Genomic DNA, 14,913 nt, shown 5'->3' on the forward strand with positions numbered 1-14,913 from the left:
TTGTATTTTTATTACAACAGCCACAGAGCAGTAGTAACCCAGCTGTAGAAGCAGATAACGCAGACAAGAGGAAATGAGGGGAACGTTTGAGCTGCAAAAAATTACAGGAATCATGGGAAATCTAGTTTATGTCCATCACTGCGTTAGCAGGGGGGCTACAGCAGCAGGCGCCCCGCTGTCAACCACATTAAGACTCAAGCCGCGGGTCACAATTCAAATTAGAGAAATCTTTACAAATTCAGAAAAATTAGTACAGGTTGTAATATCACCTCTGAAAAGAGAGGAATGAGGAGAGAAGAGAGTGAGTTAGAGACATAAACCAAAGCAAAGCACAGTGAGCTCCACAGGAAAACGATATAACAAATGGATTCGTTTTTGTCACAATTTCCTCTACAGTACTAAAACCCTCCACATTCAAACCTCTACGTCTCCCTCTTTAGCCAGCTGCAGATATACATTTGAACGTTAAAAACTAGAGGAACATCAGGGCTACAAAAAAATCCTCAGGTCAGGTTCCCACATACATACTATGTTCATATCATTACACACAGTATGTCACCAGTGTACAACCTGTACAGTAACCAGTACACTCACTGGCATACATACATACATACTATGTTCATATCATTACACAGTATTTTGTGCACAAGCTAATGTGTCCAGCAATACAAAGGTCTGTAATCACACACCAAGGTGATTAAATCGCTGGTTTATGACATGTACTGCTTATCATTGAGCTTCGATCAGAACATTGTGGTAACCCATGGACAAAGGGTGTAGGTTGACTTCAGAGCTAGTGATCTGACCCTTTTCATATTCAAATCTTTAAAATAAAGTTACAAAATAAAAAAACATCAGCTGATGCAACATGTACATGCCAAAAAAAAGTCAGGCGACAAATAAACTCTTGATTAAAGTGATCAAATCAAATTAACAGTTGACAAACAAATCATTAAAAGATACTAACCATGAAAACACGACAGATTACAGTGCACTTTGTGTGAAAATAAAAAGTTAATGACCACACGCACATGTCCTAAAGATGAAGGCAATGACAGCCTCCCTAACAGGGAGACTAAGAAGCACAGAGGGGAGGGAGACAGAAAATTATATACACGTGTGTGTGTGTATACATATACATATATATATATATACACACACACACACACACATACAGGAAGTGACAGCATGAGATCCTAAGCCAGACCAAAGATGCCCATACACAATGATATTTAGTGCCAGTAACCGTAATGGCACTCAAAATAAACATAGCATTGAACTCTTATTGGACGGTGTCCAACTCTGTGTTCTTTAAGTTCTGCCAAAACTGAGCAGAATTCTAGAGAATTCTGAAAAAACAATAAGTGGATGGGACCAGAGTAGAGCAGTCAAAAGAACGATCTGATTGTGTAAGACACCCTGAAAGGGCACAGAGAAAGGACAGATTGATCAAAGCCACCTACAGCAGAAGAGAAGAGACAGAGAGGACAACACTGTTCTGCTGTTTGTGTGGGCAAAGTCACCACATACCTGAATGCTGAAATAACATTCCTTGGTAACAATATGGCAAATCAATTCAAAACAGGTGGTTTAAAAAAATGGACTTGTCCACAGTATGCCGATGTAAACAGAAAGTTTTCTTAGGATTTCAAATAAAGATTGAATGCAAAACATTTTAACCGAGATACATGTACTACTTTCATGGGTGAGGATACTCCAAACAGTGCCCTCTCTCCATGCTTGATGGGGAGTAGAGAGAAATGTGGTTCTGTGAATGAATGATTAGCACGTTAGAATCCACCGTTATGTCACGTTTCAGACCATACTGATGTTTGAAGCAATAGTTTCTTTTTTGAAGTACAGTATGGCAAACAATTGTGAATTAAAATCTTAATCTAGAGACTTTGGGCAGTTAATGTGCCCCTTTTTATCAGGGTCATCTACACACCATGCTGTTGCCTCTACAGAGCCTCTTCACTCCTGACATTGACAAAATATTTCTATCCCATTAAGGATGACCATGGCATGTATATCTACATCCACTAGCAAAAAGTGTCCAATATTCATCTCTATAAAAACATGCCTCATCATGCCAAAAAGGCAACATTGAGAGGTTGATGCAAGGTGCACATAGGGCCTCTGTTGAAGCCACAACATGGATTATGGATAAGTTGCCTAGAAAGTGAAAAAAAGGTATATGACAAAATTAGGGGAGGCAGAAAAACAGGGATATGAAGAGAGAAATCATAAATACAAGGCAGTCCCAGACCACCTACTGCACAACCATTCTATTAAATATGGGAGTTATGTACAAACATGTTTTCCTTTTAATTGTGTTGCAACCGCAGAGCAGAGCTCCTGAAATGTCTGCTTTTAAAATGTCAACAGGGAATATATATATATATATATATATATATATAAATAAAACATACATACATACATACATAAACACAGTACCAGTCAAAAGTTGACACACCTACTCAAAGGTTTTTCTTTATTTTTACTATTTTCTACATTGTAGAATAATAGTGAAGACATCGAAACTATGTAGTATCCAAAAAAGTGTTAAACAAATCAAAATATGTTTTAGATTCTTGAAAGTAGACACCATTTGCCTTGACAGCTTTGCACACTCTTGGCATTCTCTCAATCAACTTCATGAGGTTGTCACCTGGAATGTATTTCAATTAACAGGTGTGCCTTGTTAGAAGTTAATTTGTGTAATTTCTTTCCTTCTTAATGCGTTTGAGCCAATCAGTTGTGTTGTGACAAGGTAGGGGTGGTATACAGAAGATAGACCAAGTCCATATTATGGCAAGTAAGCAAAGAGAAACGACAGTCCATCATTACTTTAAGACATGAAGGTCAGTCAATCCGTAAAATTTCAAGAACTTTAAAAGTTTCTTCAAGTGCAGTTGCAAAAACCATCAAGCGCTATGATGAAACTGGCTCTCATGAGGACCGCCACAGGAAAGGAAGACCCAGAGTTACCTCTGCTGCAGAGGACAAATTCATTAGAGTTACCAGCCACAGAAATTGCAGCCCAAATAAATGCATCACAGAGTTCAAGTAACAGACATCTCAACATCAACTGTTCAGAGGAGACTGCGTGAATCAGGCCTTCATGGTCAAATTTCTGCAAAGAAACCACTACTAAAGGACACCAATAAGAAGAAGAGACTTGCTTGGGCCAAGAAACACGAGCAACAGACATTAGACCGGTGGAAATCTGTCCCTTGGTCTGATGAGTCCATATTTGAGATTTGTGGCTGCAACCGCCGTGTCTTTGTTAGACGCAGAGTAGGTGAACAGATGATCTCCGCATGTGTGGTTCCCACCATGATGCATGGAGGAGGAGTTGCCAATGTGCTTTTCTGGTGACACTGTCAGTGATTTATTTAGAATTCAAGGCACACTTAACCAGCATGGCTACCACAGCATTCTGCAGCGATACCCCATCCCATCTGGTTTGCAGTTAGTGGGACTATCATTTGTTTTACAACAGGATAATGACCCAACTCACCTCCAGGCTGTGTAAGGGCTATTTGACCAAGAAGGAGAGTGATGGCAGTGCTGCATCAGATGACCTGGCCTCCACAATCACCCGGCCTGAACCCAATTGATATGGTTTGGGATGAGTTGGACTGCAGTGAACGAAAAGCAGCCAACTAATGCTCAGTATATGTGGGAATTCCTTTAAGACTGTTGGAAAAGATTTCCATGTGAAGCTGGTTGAGAGTGCCAAGATTGTGCAAAGCTGTCATCAAGGCAAAGGGTGGCTACTTTGAAGAAATCTAAAAAATATTTTGATAACACTTTTTTGGTTACTACATGATTCCATATGTGTTATTTCATCATTTTTATGTCTTCACTATTATTCTACAATGTAGAAAATAGTAAAAATAAAGGAAAAGCCTTGAAAGAGTAGGTATGTCCAAACTTTTCCCTGGTACTGTGTGTGTATCCTTCATATATATATATATATATATACAGAATATATGAAAGCAGAAATGTCTGGAAAAATACGTTCATTCAAGTTGATAAAAATTGATTGAGAGTGAACGTGTTATACAAGGCATTAGGCACAGTCTTGCAACTTTTATTTTTTTGAGGTAGCACCTCATTCCCAATGAAGGACTGGAAAGGCCCGACTCTGAACCTGAAAGAACCCAAACAAAACAACAAGACCAAAATGACAGTTGAATAGTCTTTTAAAGCTACATTTGGATTGACTAGAGGCAATATCAAAAAAATGTACTGGAATGTGACCTGGTTATCCAGCCTTCATCAGACAAGGGTAGAATAGCTCCCAGTAAATGGAGGGAAGAGAGGTAATTTAAACTCAAAGGTCCTTAAAGAGAGCAGGAAAGGGAGAGGGGAGAAAGGGGCAAGATCCACCATTTGTTAACTTTGTTCTGTGTACATATGACACAACACAGAGGAAATCTATGACGAGTCTATTGAGGGCAAATAGGATGTGGATAGGGACTGAGTGAGCAACCACACATGAGAGAGAACGAGAGCAAGAGAGGGTCCCTTATGTCACAAGAAAGTGGGTCCTTGCATTTTGATGATGTCACTAAAAAGGAGGTCCTTGTATGTTGATTTCACAAGAAAGAACAGGTCCTTGTATTTTGATGATGTCACTAGAAAGATAGTAATTTTCCATGGACATGTTACTAGAGAGGTCGTGGCGTTTTGATGTCATCTCCAGATAAAAGTGTCCTCATCTAGAGATGGGAGAGGATCCTTTTATTGTTGATGTAAGAGAGGCTATGTGTTCCGATGATATCAGGTTATCCTCATGTTTGGATGATGTGGGAGTTGGTGTTCTAGTGATGTCATACAGGATGTGTTCACCAGGCCTCGGTGTAGCGGACATCCACCTCCTTCAGATTGGGGAGTTTTGCCTGACAGGGAAAGAAAGAAGATAAGAGACCAAAACAAATGTGATATTTGTTGATACACTAACATGTTCTTGTCAAGAGAGGGAATGACAGTTCATCTTACCTTTAAGTCATCATATGTGTCTGCTGTGAGCTTGGTGCTGTTCATGTTCAAACTGCACAGGCTCTTCATGGCTGAAAGACACGCATAAATAAGTCACCGTTCAGACACTGAATCTACAAAATATTAGGAACAGCTTCCTAATATTGAGTTGCACCCCCCTTTTGCCCTCAGAACAGCCTGAATTTGTCGGAGCATGGACTCTACAAGGTGTTGAAACGTTCCACAGGGATGCTGGCCCATGTTGACTCCAGTGCTTCCCACAGTTGTGTTAAGTTGGGTATATGTCCTTTGGGTGGTGGACCATTCTTGATACGCACGGGAAACTGTTGAGCGTGAAAAACCCAGCAGCATTACAGTTCTAGACAAAAAACGGTGTGCCTGGTACCTACTACCATACCCCGTTCAAAGGCACTTAAATCTTTTGTCTTGCCCACCCACCCTCTGAATGGCACACATACACAATCCATGTCTCAATTGTCTCAAGGCCAAAAAAATCCTTCATTAACAGGTCTCCTCCCCTTCATCTACACTGACTGAAGTGAATTTAACAGTTGACGTCAATAAGGGATCATAGCTTTCACCTGGATTCACCTGGTCAGTTTATGTCATGTAAAGAGTAGGTGTTCCTAATGTTTTGTGCACTCAGTGTATATAGAGTTAGGATATTGTGTGGGAAGCCTGATCTATACTGAATGCATGAGGTCGTGTGGCAGGCCAGAAGTATATGGTATGCGAGAAGTATATAGTTAAATGATTGAGACGAGTTCTTACAGCTGAGGGACAGCAGGCCAGCATCGGTCACGGGTGTCTCACACAGATTCAACACCTGCAAACATGCCAAGTGTTCAGACAGCAACCGCAGTCCTGCATCTCCAAACTGAAGGAAAGACAATAACAGGAAGAAAGGAAGTCTTTCAAAGTCATGCAAAGTATTACTTATCCAATTCAAATAAAAACTGTGTGTGTGTGTGTGTGTGTGTGTGTGTGTGTGTGTGTGTGTGTGTGTGTGTGTGTGTGTGTGTGTGTGTGTGTGTGTGTGTGTGTGTGTGTGTGTGTGTGTGTGTGTGTGTGTGTGTGTGTGTGTGTGTGTGTGTGTGTGTGTGTGTGTGTGTGTGTGTGTGTGTGTGTGTGTGTGTGTGTGTAGGGTGGTAAGTAGCCTAGCGGTTAGAGCGTTGGGCCAGTAACCGAAAGGTCGCTGGTTCGAATCATTGAGCAGACAAGGTGAAAAATCTGCCGATGTGTCCTTGAGCAAGGCACTTAACCCTAATTGCTCCTGAAAGTCGCTCTGGATAAGAGCGTCTGCTAAATGGCTAAAATATAAACTGAACAAAAATATAAACGCAACATGTAAAGTGTTTGTTCCATGTTGCTTGAGCTGAAATAAGATATGCACAAAAAGATTATTAAAAATATTTTTTTAAATACACAAATTTGTTTACATCCCTGTTAGTGAGCATTTCTCCTTTGCCAAAATAATCCATCCACCTGACAGGTGTGGCATATCAAGAAGCTGATTTAACAGGATGACCATTACAAAGATGCACCTTGTGCTGGTGACAATAAAAGGCCACTCCACTATACTATACTTACACATACAATGCCACAGATGTCTCAAATTGAGGGAGCGTGCAATTGGCATGCTGACTGCAGGAATGTCCACCAGAGCTTTTACCAGATAATTTAATGTTTATTTCTGTACCATAAGCCACCTCCAACGTTGTTTTAGAGAATTTAGCAGCACGTCCAACCGGCCTCACAACTGCAGACCGCGTGTGATCACGCCAGCCCAGGACATCCACATCCGGCTTCTTTACCTGAGGGATCGTCTCAGACCAGCCATCCAGACAGCTGATGAAACTGTGGGTTTGCACAACCAAAATATTTCTGCACAAACTGTCAGAAACCATCTCAGGGAAGCTGATCTGCGTGTTTGTTGTCCTCACTGACTGCAGTTCGACATCGTAACCGACTTCAGTGAGCAAATACTCACATTCCATGGTCACTGGCACGCTGGAAAAGTGTGCTCTTAACGGATGAATCCCGATTTTAACTGTACCGGGCGTGTATGGCGTCGTGTGGGTTATCAGTTTGCTGATGTCAACATGGTGGCTGTGGGGTTATGATATGGGCAGGCACAAGCTACAGACAACAAACACAATTGCATTTTATTGATGGCAATTTGAATGCACAGATACCATGACAGGACCTGAGGCCCATTGTCGTGACATTCATCCGCCTGCCATCACCTTGTGTTTCAGCATGATAATACACAGCCCCATGTCGCAAGGATCTGTACACAATTCCTGGAAGCTGAAAATGTCCCAGTTCTTCCATGGCCTGCATACTCACCAGACAGACATGTCACCCATTGAGCATGTTAGGGATGCTCTGGATCGACAGCGTGTTCCAGTTCCCACCAATATACAGCAACTTTGCACAGACATCGAAGAGGAGTGGGACAATATTCTACTGGCCACAATCAACAGTCTGATCAACCCTATGCGAAGGAGATGTGTCGCACTGTATAAGGCAAATGGTGGTCACACCAGATACTGACTGGTTTTCTGATCCACGCCCCTACATTTAAAAAAAAAGGTATCTGTGACCAACAGATGCATATCTGTATTCCCAGTCATGTGAAATCCATAGATTAGGGTCTAATGAATTTATTTCAATTGATTGATTTCCTTGTATGAACTGCAACTCAGTAAAATCTTTGAAATTATTGTTGCAGTTTATATTTTTGTTCAATGTACGTGTGTGTGAATATTTGCGCGTGTGAGTGTGTGTTCTGACCTGGGTGGACCACAGGTTGAGCTGTTTGAGAGAGGGCAGCTTGATGAGCTGTTCAGCACAGGCACTGGTGACGTTGGTAAAGGCAAGACTCAGGTTCTCCAGGTTCCCAAAGGAGCCAGAGCTCAGTAGCCTTGCAAGGTCTGCATCCTACAGAGAGACAGAAAGATATGGTTGGATACAGAGGCAGCGAGAGACATAATAAAGCTGTTTGAGCTTAATTGAGACGGAGGGTCTGGGAGAGACATGAAGAAAAAAGAAAACAAATCCTACCAAATTTGAACATTTAGTTAATCATATGTTCATATGAAAGAAAAACAAAGAACCTTTAAAGGAATGGGAGTAGCATAATAAAAGCCAATCTCACCGTAGACTTGGAGGGCAGAGTAAGTCGGGTTGGGCCCCCTTTTCTTTGCTGAGGGAGAAAGGGAAACAAAAATGTTGACTGATTACAGCAGGCATTGCAGTTCCTCATTCAGACAACAGGTGGTGTCTGTGAACAATGTGCCACCGATGAAATATATGAGGTCTTTTAAATTAGATAAAGGGTTCATATTTCCATGAAGAAACAACAGAGAAAGATTAGGTAACACAGAAGAATGAATAGATATCTCTAGCTGTGTCGACAGTGTAGAGTAGTAACTGTTTTAACTGAGCAGATACTACAGCTGTCCTCTGATGAACCAGATATCTAGTTCATTTTGCGGAAACATTGCAGTATAATTGTGAACGCGGTGCGAGGTTGAGCGTGTGGTGTTTGAGCCTTTGTTGGTTTACAGTAGTAACTCACCAGCTCTTTGAGCTCCCTCTGCCTGTCACACAGCTGCTCGTACATGTGAAGGCCCACCGGAGTGCTCTCCAGGGTGGAGATGATCTGCAGCTGGGTGTCCTTGTTCTCGATGATGTTGTACTCCAGCATCAGGCACAGGATCTGAAACACACACACTTGGGTCACTTCTGCTTCCTGTACACTTACACCTCTCTGCCACACACACTAATAAAAACATGTCAGCTCTGTGCTACGGGTGCACACACACACCTCAACCATGGTCTGGTTCCCACGCAGAGCCAGGAGCATGCAGGGTCCGAGCTTGTTTTCAGCCAGGGACAGGAGAAACTTCTTCGTTTTGTAGCAGGAACCCATAAGGATGTGGACCTGGAGGAGAGAATCAAAGGTCAAGTCCAGCCAATTAAAACAGGTGGCATGAGGGTTAGGATTATTAGGGTAAGAAAACCAAACACTCACCATGCTGGCAAAGAGCTCCCCATCATCATCACAGGCCACACCCCCTGGACTGTAGAGCTGGAACCAACCGTCCTTTCCAGAGCGCACACTGAGCAGACAGGAGTGGACCTGCAACAAGCACACAACCATGAGTACCACACACCCCAACCTAGCACTGAACAAGTGTGAAACAGTGATTAATAGAGCCACACTCACCTCCTGTCTGGGGTCTTCTGCAAACCTCTGAATAACATATTTCAGCTCTCTGTTCAAACAAACAGACAGGTCAGGCACAATCCTCAAGCTTTCCTTACCGATTCATCTGGACGGTAACTGAAATGTAACATTCGTTAACTAAACGTCATGGCTGTAGATACTTACTTTGTGAATTTGGCGTGTGCAAGGGCCCTAAAGAGGAGAGAGGATAAACATTAAAACATGTAATACACTAATCATGATGAAATGGAAACAACACATTTAAACACTTCTACCATGTTTACACTCAAACATGCAGTAAGGTGTTGAACAGATAGCAGCTGGATTGCATAGGAAATACAGCCCGTTTTTGTTGTTGGTTTGAACGTATCTTCAAAACACACAAATACATGTCCATGTGAAGCTCTTAGGGTGTGTGTGGGGGTTCTGTCTGACTCATTCATTCTGGGAGTTGTGTCGGAGTGTTTTGCCCTTTCTAACGACGCCTGAATGCTTAGATTAGGCTCTGGTGCGCAGGTGAGCAGCAGGTGAGTCTCCCGGCTGTGACAACAACAGTCCTCTTTAGGTGACTGGTAATGAGGGCCCGGGCTGAGGAGCCAATTACAGCAGCAAGCCCGCAGCCCATCCCATCCCCCAGCGGGGCCCCTCAGCAGCACACCCACGTCAATACCAATCCCAGGATCCTACACCTCAGAGAGAGGCCCTCACCCACAGTCCCAGCCGTAGGTGAGGGCGAACTTATGGGCGATTCACAATATATACTGTGTATAATTTTTATCTAAATTAATTTTTTTGTACAATTCAGGGGCATCAGTTGGGTATGGCAATCGCCATACCCTAGCTCAAGACCAAAAATGTAAAAGTAGGCTATAAAAAAAAGTAGGCTATAAAAAAAGTTGACTAAAATCATTCCAATCACAATTAAAATGCAACGGCAGTTAAGCGTATTGTGTAGCTGCCTTTAGTACCATGCGGAGTGTCGCTCTGAGAAGCTGCTAGCCTGCATGCTTTTCTCTCACTAAGAAAGTAGAAAGCAGAAACTGTGTCAGACAGTTTGCTTTGCCGGTCTGCCGTTAAGGCAGTGCGCCGATGGCTCTGAATTTAATGCCGGCATTTGAACTAGGCCTTGTAAGTCTCATGGCCAGCTGTTTTATTCACCGGTTACTTTCACATTGATGTCAACATAGGCGGCGTATCCAATAGGCTCGGGGAAGATGAGCTTCACCGAAAGTAAACAAAATTTGCTATATAAAATTACTTGTGCATATACAGAAAAATACAATGAAAAATACTACACCAGAGAGCCTGATTTGGCCAAAGAAGATCATTAGCTTGTTTTAAAAATTAGCCTACCAAATAGCTGATTGTTGTGTTGCAGCGGTCAGTGGAAAACAGTTAAATAGGCCTAGGCAAATCACAATATTTAAAAATACAATTGTAGGAAAAACAGCTTAGAAAGCAATGGCTATTAATGAAATGAGAAAACAAAGAAAAGACTAAATCTGTCTCTAGTTATCAAAATTCTCAACTCCCAATTAAGCAAACAGTAGCCTATCTTATTGGAACCAGCGGAGAGCATCGGCCATATCGATATCCCTGACCTCAACAAACACCTTTGGGATGAATTGTGACGCCTACTGCGAACCAGATCTAATCGGCCAATATCAGCGCCCGACCTCACTAATGCTTGTGTCTGAACAGAAGCAAGTCCCCGCAGCAATGTTCCAACATCTAGTGGAAAGCCTTTCCAGAAGAGTGGAGGCTGTTATAGCAGTAAAGGGGGGACCAACTTCATATTAATGCCCAGGATTTTGGTATGAGATATTCAACGAGCTGGTGTCATACTTTTGGCCATGTAGTGTATGTAACGTTATATTGGTTGCAAGAATTCTGTATAATAATTTAAATTAAACTGGGTATCGGTTCATTAACCATGTGCAATGGAGTCGGTACATCGAAAATCTCTTCCCAACTATTTTGGCATCTGTATAGCACAGCTGTCAATTTTTGGGTCCTTAAATTAAACAGGTATACTTTTTTTATTCATTACAATTTTCTTCAACCAATTATGGTCTTTAATGCTGGGCCAACCGACAAGTTCCTTACTTTCTCCCCCTTCCACTTGCCTCTTCGATTTTTGCAGAAATGCTGCAATTAGTTGGTTGTAATTTTGGAAAGAGCAGACATGTACATTTTCTTTTGCTAGCTGCATGTGTGATACAACTCCACCAGTTATCATTATGATATCATTTACAAAGATTATACTTTTCATTTTATTTTTTATCAATTAGTACATTTGAGTTTAACCATAATATTTGTTGTAATATTTGTTCTGTATTTTCTGGTTAAACTGAAATTGGAACCAACTTTGTTTTAAAAATAGCGATATTTTGGAGATGATTTCATTTTCAAATAACTGAAAGTGAGAGGTTGTAATCTGAATGAAGGGAAAAAGGCCATGGTTGAACACGGGGTCAGCAATTCTTATTAATCTGCTAGAGAACCAGTTTGGATTTAAGTATAGCTTCTGTATGACTGAAGAATTTAGTGAGAGGTCTAATGCTTTAAGGGCAGTATACTTACTCTTTGGGGAAGGGGATGGGCTGCAGCAGGCTGGCCAGGGCTGGTCTCCAGTCATCGTAGTCAGACCTGAATAGTTGGAGAGAGAAAGTGAATGATAGAAAGAGGTACACAATAGAAAGGGGTACACAGAATGAGAGCAGAGGGCTGGTCACCAAGGGAATCACAAGAGGTAACCTGAGCATAGTCCCATGATGCCAAAAAATCCATCAATTGAAATGGTACGAGGATCAGATTCCTGTCTGTTAAGTAACAGTGTCATTGTTACAGACACACTATTTTAGTTCATTCCCCCTATTCCCACAGACATAATATAACATCTTGCTTGACAGCGTCACATCCATGTCATCCATCCATTCAGAGAGACACACTAAGCAGCACTCCCTCCTTTTGAATTATTCCCCAGTAGGACAGAGGCAGCAGCTGTGTCCAGCTGCTCAGCACAGCCCACACAGATAGCACCACATATGAATTCTTGTTTACACTTAGGGCTTTTTCACAAAATTTTGTTTGCAGGGATTTTTCTGACATTGAAATCCTTGGACGGGCAGGGCCTATGCATTTTCTTTGGGCCTGTATACATGTATATTAATTAAATACATTATCGGGATCGAAAAATGCTTTCAGTGTCAATTTAAAAGACTAAACGAGATAAAGTATGTAGGGAAGATTATGGGCCTACAATACCAGTCAAAAGTTTGGACACAGCTACTCATTCCATGTTTTTTTGGGCTCCCGAGTGGCGCAGTGGTCTAAGGCACTACATCTCAGTGCTAGAGACTTCATTACAGACACCCTGGTTCGAATCCAGGCTGTATCACAACCGGCCGTGATTGGGAGTCCCATAGGGTGGCACACAATTGCTGTAACACAAAATGTCAAGTAAGTCAAGGGGTATGAATACTTTCTAAAGGGACGGTACTAGAGGTCGACCGATTAATTAGGGCCGATAACAATCGGAAATCGGTATTTTTGGACACCGATTTGGAAGATTATTTATTTATTGTTTTAATTTTTTACACCTTTATTTAATCTTTATTTAACTAGGCAAGTCAGTTAAGAACACATTCTTATTTTCAATGACGGCCTAGGAACGGTGGGTTAACTGCCTCGTTCAGGGGCAGAACGACAGACTTTTACCTTGTCAGCTCGGGGGATTCAATCTTGCAACCTTACAGTTAACTAGTCCAACGCTCTAATCACCTGAATACATTGCACTCCACGAGGAGCCTGCCTGTTACGCGAATGCAGTAGAAGCCAAGGTAAGTTGCTAGCTAGCATTAAACTTATTTTATAAAAAACAATCAAGCAATCAATCAATCAATCATAATAACTAGTTAACTACACATGGTTGATGATATTACTAGTTTATCTAGCGTGTCCTGCGTTGCATATAATCGATGCGGTGCGTATCGTTGATCCAATGTGTACCTAACCATAAACATAAATGCCTTTCTTAAAATCAATACACAGAAGTATATATTTTTAAACCTGCATATTTAGCTAAAAGAAATCCAGGTTAACAGGCAATATTAACCAGGTGAAATTGTGTCACTTCTCTTGCGTTCATTGCACGCAGAGTCAGTGTATAATGAACAGTTTGGGCCGCCTAATTTGCCAGAATTTTACGGAATCATGACATAACATTGAAGGTTGAGCAATGTAACAGGAATATTTAAACTTATGGATGCCACCCGTTAGATAAAATACAGAACGGTTCCGTATTTCACTGAAAGAATAAACGTCTTGTTTTCGAGATGATAGTTTCCGGATTCGACCATATTAATGACCTAAGGCTCGTATTTCTGTGTGTTATTATGTTATAATTAAGTCTATGATTTGATAGAGCAGTCTGACTGAGCGGTGGTAGGCAGCAGCAGGCTCGTAAGCTTTCATTCAAACAGCACTTTCCTGCGTTTTGCCAGAAGCTCTTCGCTGTGCTTCAAGCCTATCAACTCCCGAGATTAGGCTGGTGTAACCGATGTGAAATGGCTAGCTAGTTAGCGGGGTGCGCTCTAATAGCGTTTCAAACATCACTCGCTCTGAGACTTGGAGTAGTTATTCCCCTTGCTCTGCATGGGTAACGCTGCTTCGAGGGTGGCTGTTGTTGTGTTCCTGGTTCGAGCCCAGGTAGGAGCGAGGAGAGGGATGGAAGCTATACTGTTACACTGGCAATACTAAAGTGCCTATAAGAACATCCAATAGTAAAAGGTTAATGAAATACAAATGGTATAGAGAGAAATAGTCCTACAATTCCTATAATAACTACAACCTAAAACTTCTTACCTGGGAATATTGAAGACTCATGTTAAAAGGAACCACCAGCTTTCATATGTTCTCATGTTCTGAGCAAGGAACTTAAACGTTAGCTTTCTTACATGGCACATATTGCACTTTTACTTTCTTCTCCAACACTTTGTTTTTGCATTATTTAAACCAAATTGAACATGTTTCATTATTTATTTGAGGCTAAATTGATTTTATTGATGTATTATATTAAGTGTTCATTCAGTATTGTTGTAATTGTCATTATTACAAATAAATAAAAAATAAAAAATAGGCCGATTAATCGGTATCGGCTTTTTTGGTCCTCCAATAATCGGTATCGGCTTTGAAAAATCATAATCGGTCGACCTCTAGACTGTACATAGAGTTGCAGGAAATCAGCTTTAAAACTGCAAAAATGTCTCAGCTCCTTGGAGAAATGTGTACAATTGCAGGAAAATGGTCTGCGAGTCTTAAGTGCCTTCTGGAAGGTTCTCCCATCTCTTCAGAGGAACTCTAGAGCTCTGTCAGAGTGACCATCGGGTTCTTGGTCACCTCCCTGACCAAGGCCCTTCTCCCCCAAATGCTCAGTTTGGCCGGGCGGACAGCTCTAGTAAGAGTCTGGTTCCAAACTTCTTCTATTTAAGAATGATGGGGGCCACTGTGTTCCTGGGGACCTTCAATGCTGCAGAAATGTTTTGGTACCCTTCTCCAGATCTCTGCCTCTACACAAACCTGTCTCTGAGCTCTATGGACAATTCCTTCGACCTCATGGCCTGGTTTTTGCTCTGACATGCACTGTCAACTGTGGGACCATATATAGA

General features: G+C 41.6%; 1 protein-coding gene across 1 annotated transcript in view; it reads right to left on the reverse strand.

Annotated features, from left to right (window-relative positions):
- Nucleotides 1–4,078: 4,078 nt before the first annotated feature.
- Nucleotides 4,079–14,913, reverse strand: part of LOC120053867 (c-Maf inducing protein) — a 41,831-nt gene continuing 30,996 nt past the window's right edge. The window contains exons 11-21 of the mRNA XM_039001140.1: nt 11,828–11,893; nt 9,410–9,436; nt 9,245–9,293; nt 9,050–9,157; nt 8,843–8,959; nt 8,594–8,734; nt 8,171–8,218; nt 7,807–7,953; nt 5,782–5,887; nt 5,011–5,081; nt 4,079–4,910 (exon numbers count right to left, since the gene is read on the reverse strand). Of these exons, the coding sequence (XP_038857068.1) occupies nt 4,857–4,910; nt 5,011–5,081; nt 5,782–5,887; nt 7,807–7,953; nt 8,171–8,218; nt 8,594–8,734; nt 8,843–8,959; nt 9,050–9,157; nt 9,245–9,293; nt 9,410–9,436; nt 11,828–11,893 (934 nt within the window). The 3' untranslated portion in view covers nt 4,079–4,856. The remainder of the gene's footprint in view (nt 4,911–5,010; nt 5,082–5,781; nt 5,888–7,806; nt 7,954–8,170; nt 8,219–8,593; nt 8,735–8,842; nt 8,960–9,049; nt 9,158–9,244; nt 9,294–9,409; nt 9,437–11,827; nt 11,894–14,913) is intronic.

Source organism: Salvelinus namaycush, chromosome 9 (genome assembly GCF_016432855.1).
Source record: "Salvelinus namaycush isolate Seneca chromosome 9, SaNama_1.0, whole genome shotgun sequence".
Lineage (NCBI taxonomy): Eukaryota > Metazoa > Chordata > Actinopteri > Salmoniformes > Salmonidae > Salvelinus > Salvelinus namaycush.